The sequence below is a fragment of the Hypomesus nipponensis genome, chromosome 7 (assembly GCF_054491055.1).
Source record: "Hypomesus nipponensis isolate SF chromosome 7, ASM5449105v1, whole genome shotgun sequence".
NCBI lineage: Eukaryota > Metazoa > Chordata > Actinopteri > Osmeriformes > Osmeridae > Hypomesus > Hypomesus nipponensis.
Genome location: NC_140367.1, coordinates 10,118,482 through 10,122,686, shown reverse-complemented (window position 1 = coordinate 10,122,686; position 4,205 = coordinate 10,118,482). Strand labels below are relative to the sequence as shown.

Here is a 4,205-nt window from a genome sequence, read left to right as displayed (position 1 = left end):
CGCTCTGTGATTCTGCAGACCCCAAATTTTGAAGGCACATCCTTTCACTGAGGTTCGATATGAGCGCGCTGCCGTCGCGTCTTGGGACGTCCATGTGTTGTTGACTGCACCAAATAGGAGAGCTCCCGTTTCTGCTGATGCGGCAGCGACGGGAAATGGCTCGGGCGCTCTTACTGCCCCCTTAATGTATTCAGCCCTCTCAATCTCACCATCAGAATTCTCGTGCCGAATAGAACACCACGCTGCTGGAGCACTAACGCGTGCGACAGTCAAAAGACCAAGTGGATCTAGTTGGTGTTGGATCCTCTCAGTATCGCGCTACAACTCGCCGTTTTTTTCGTTTCCCCCAGCATGATTTTAAACTGTCTGTCAAGAGATTTACTCTACCGACGTTCAAATATTTGCGATACCTACCGGTTGCTCCAGTCGACGTTGGAAAGCTACCGCAAGAGAATACTGTGGATGTTGACGAAGACAACATAGTCCATGAATATTTCATAGACCCATACTGTACAGCACGCTGTAAAGTGATATATATTAAAACAAAGCTAGGAGTGCAAAGTTGTGGCGGTGGCTGGCGGCGCGCACTCCTTGGGACTCCCATGCACCTTTTCTGAAATCCGCAGGTAATTACCAATAGACTGCAACATGTTTTATTGAGCTACACGTTTTATCACAGTGTTACGATTCTTAATAGCAGTTATTCTGTTGGTGTAGTAATGCTGTTTTCACGCTGGATGGTGATGAGATGTGAAAAACTGCGGTCTGTGTGCGCCAAAAGGGTGGGCATTGAGACTGAAACTTGAATACTGATGTATGCGGTAAAAATACAGTAGATTGTACTGTACAGTCTCCGTGCTGTAGCGATCTCCCATATGAATCCTGTTCTCTGTTGTTCCACACTCCCAATCAATTACCAGCAGTTTCCCGTGCGCTCAGCCCACGGTGTCACAGACAGATAAAACTGCTGAGCTGGCAGGGAATTCTGGCATTCGATTTGTTATATTTCTCACTCTCTGCCTCTCTTTCTGTAGGTGATAAAGCAGGGGCAGGGGCATCGATAAGAAGCAATGGTCGACTTGGAGAGAAGCGCGAGGGAGCCGCACTGAGGAAGCGCGAGGTAACCCCTGCAGGGGGACTGGTGTCAGTGAGGGGAAATCGGAGAGGGGTACAGTAAAAGCAACTGGATGCCTGGTCAAGCGGGCTGAACCTACCCCAATATATCCTGCATCGTGCTCAGCTCGAACGCCAGGATGACCGTGGTGGCTGGAGATAACATGGACGAGACCTCCACCTTGCCGGGGCACCCGCAGGACACGTATCCCCCGGACCAGGATGACCACGAATGCTGCGAGAGGGTGGTCATCAACATATCAGGGCTGCGCTTTGAGACCCAGCTCAAAACGCTCGCACAGTTTCCCGAGACTCTCCTGGGCAACCCGAAGAAACGGATGCGGTACTTTGATCCACTTAGAAATGAATACTTCTTTGACCGAAACCGCCCAAGTTTTGACGCAATACTGTATTATTACCAGTCCGGAGGTAGGCTGAGGAGACCAGTTAACGTCCCTCTGGATATGTTCTCGGAAGAGATCAAGTTTTATGAACTCGGGGCAGAGGCTATGGAAAAATTCCGGGAAGATGAGGGTTTTATTAGGGAAGAGGAACGTCCACTGCCAGAGAAGGAGTTTCAGCGCCAAATCTGGCTTCTATTCGAGCACCCCGAGAGTTCGGGCCCCGCGCGAGGGATTGCAATAGTGTCTGTCATGGTCATCCTCATTTCAATAGTCATATTCTGCTTGGAGACACTACCTGAACTAAAAGAGGACCCAGCAGGTCGGATGCATACAGTTGGAAACACCACCTTTTATTACAAACCAAATATCCTCACCGACCCCTTCTTTATAGTGGAGACACTCTGTATCATTTGGTTTTCCTTTGAATTGATAGTCCGGTTTTTCGCATGCCCTAGCAAGGCGGCGTTCTTCAAGAATATGATGAACACCATTGATATAGTGGCTATTATACCCTACTTTATCACACTGGGAACCGAGTTGGCAGAGGATGCTGACGGCAAAGAGATAAAGGGCGAGCAGGCCACATCTCTAGCCATCCTCAGGGTCATTCGTCTCGTCCGGGTGTTCAGAATCTTCAAGCTGTCACGACACTCCAAGGGACTTCAGATTTTGGGGCAAACTTTAAAGGCCAGCATGCGCGAGCTTGGCCTGCTCATTTTCTTCTTATTCATCGGCGTGATATTGTTCTCGAGCGCCGTGTACTTTGCTGAGGCGGAGGAAAAAGAGTCATTCTTTACCAGCATCCCAGATGCGTTCTGGTGGGCTGTAGTATCCATGACAACTGTGGGCTATGGGGATATGTACCCTGTGACCATTGGAGGCAAGATTGTGGGCTCTCTATGTGCCATCGCTGGAGTGTTGACCATTGCGCTCCCTGTGCCTGTAATTGTGTCCAACTTTAACTATTTCTACCACAGGGAGACGGAGGGGGAGGAGCAGGCACAGTTACTAAACGTCAGTAACCAGAACCTGGCCTCTGACAGCAATTCCAGTCGTCGCAGTTCCTCTATTGTCAGCAAGTCTGAATACATGGAGATAGACGAGGACATTAATAACAGCATCGACAATTTTAGGGAAGCAAACCTTAGAACTGGCAACTGTACTGCCCCCAGCCAGAACTGTGTCAATAAGGGGAAGCTGCTCACTGACGTTTAAAGTCATTGGCAGCAGAGGGACCTAGGGTGACATGTGGCACCACTGTAAATAATGTAGAAATATCTGAATGCTTGATTTCCTTCGTTAATGCGTTTTCGGCATTGCGTTTTATTACATCTGAATGAAAAAAAAGAAAGTTTGACAGAAGAAAAGAGGGTGGCAAAAGGTTTCCTTTATTACGTTTCAACCGGGGCTCTGATTTCTTATGGGAAGGACTTATTTGGCAACATCTCACTCATAATAAGAGGCTACCACACGCCCGACTTCAGAACTTGCGTGCGCAAATTAGACATACCCAGTGAAAAGACGGCATGGATGACAGCGAACTTCAGGATTTGCACGGTCAAGTCTCTGCAGAAGTCGATGAACATTGTTCTTGCCAGAAAGCACCTTACCAGAAAATGAATACAGTGGTCTCTTGCTACGAAGAGCGGGTTGGTGAAGAGGTTCTCTTATGGAGGACGTTGCTGCTATACTTTCCCCGTATGATGCCATGCAAGACAACTTTATTTAAAAAATGCTCGAAATTAGCATGTTGAGACACTCTTCTTTTTATATTGGCATGCGCAAGACATTACCTCATTTTATGTTTTTATTTTCTCCTATTCGATCCCAAGGTTGAGATATCTTTTTTTCTCATTTGGTTTCACCAAAAGTGCACTGGTTATTTATTATTTAAGTTATTAATTATTTAAGAGCATTTAAGTGCTGAATGTTGACTCTTAAGGGAACAGTAACACTTTTTTGAAGATCATGGCATGTCAAACTACTAAGCATTATGGCCTAATTAACTAAGGTACTATGTATCCTGGTATATTCAATGCATGACGTCAGTATTAAATAACTCGCGGTTATGGAGGGAACTCTGAAACAGTGGACTATAACCTCCTTTATATTCTCAAGCTGAAGGACTGGACATTTTGGCACATGATGGAACTACTGTATGACTGAACTTCTTCCTGCCCAAGGAACACCTCAACTACAATGGAAACATCTGAACTGGATACATATATGAAGATCAAAACTGAAAATTGAGACATTTCTTGGTTGGCTTTCTCTACTATAACTATGGCTTTGCTGATGGAGTGCATGGACCCTACCTGAATAAGAGATTTAAACCTCAATATGTGAATTGTGACTCCATACTACATTTGATTTGAGTATATTTCCAGTGTAGAAAAACACACAAAACAAATTAAACCTAGAACAAAATTGAATAGAAAATGACACTGAAATTAGTTGATAGTGCCTTCAACCCTCTTTAAACCCACAGAATCGACAAAAGTGCCTCCCTGTACAATAGAAAACAATTTCAGTAACCAGACTCTTAACCTGCCATAAGATGCACTATTAAGTCCAACTCGCACATTCAGTAGAGAAGGGACAGTCTCAAAACAGCTCAGTAGTTCCAGGGCCGAACTGTGGGCTCTGAGGACGAGTGTTTCCACACAGACACAGTCCTTAAGAAGAAGA

The 4,205-nt window shown here is 45.8% G+C and overlaps 1 protein-coding gene across 1 annotated transcript; it reads left to right on the top strand.

Annotated features, from left to right (window-relative positions):
• Positions 1-237: 237 nt before the first annotated feature.
• Positions 238-3,856, top strand: kcna1b (potassium voltage-gated channel, shaker-related subfamily, member 1b). The gene is made up of 2 exons (XM_084701680.1): positions 238-626; positions 1,035-3,856. The coding sequence occupies exon 2, from the start codon at positions 1,254-1,256 to the stop codon at positions 2,730-2,732; it is 1,479 nt and encodes a 492-aa protein (XP_084557806.1). The 5' UTR covers positions 238-626; positions 1,035-1,253; the 3' UTR covers positions 2,733-3,856.
• Positions 3,857-4,205: the final 349 nt, after the last annotated feature.

Excerpts from the sequence above, each read along its gene's own strand:
- kcna1b (XM_084701680.1), top strand. The coding sequence starts at position 1,254 with ATGACCGTGGTGGCTGGAGATAACATGGACGAGACCTCCACCTTGCCG.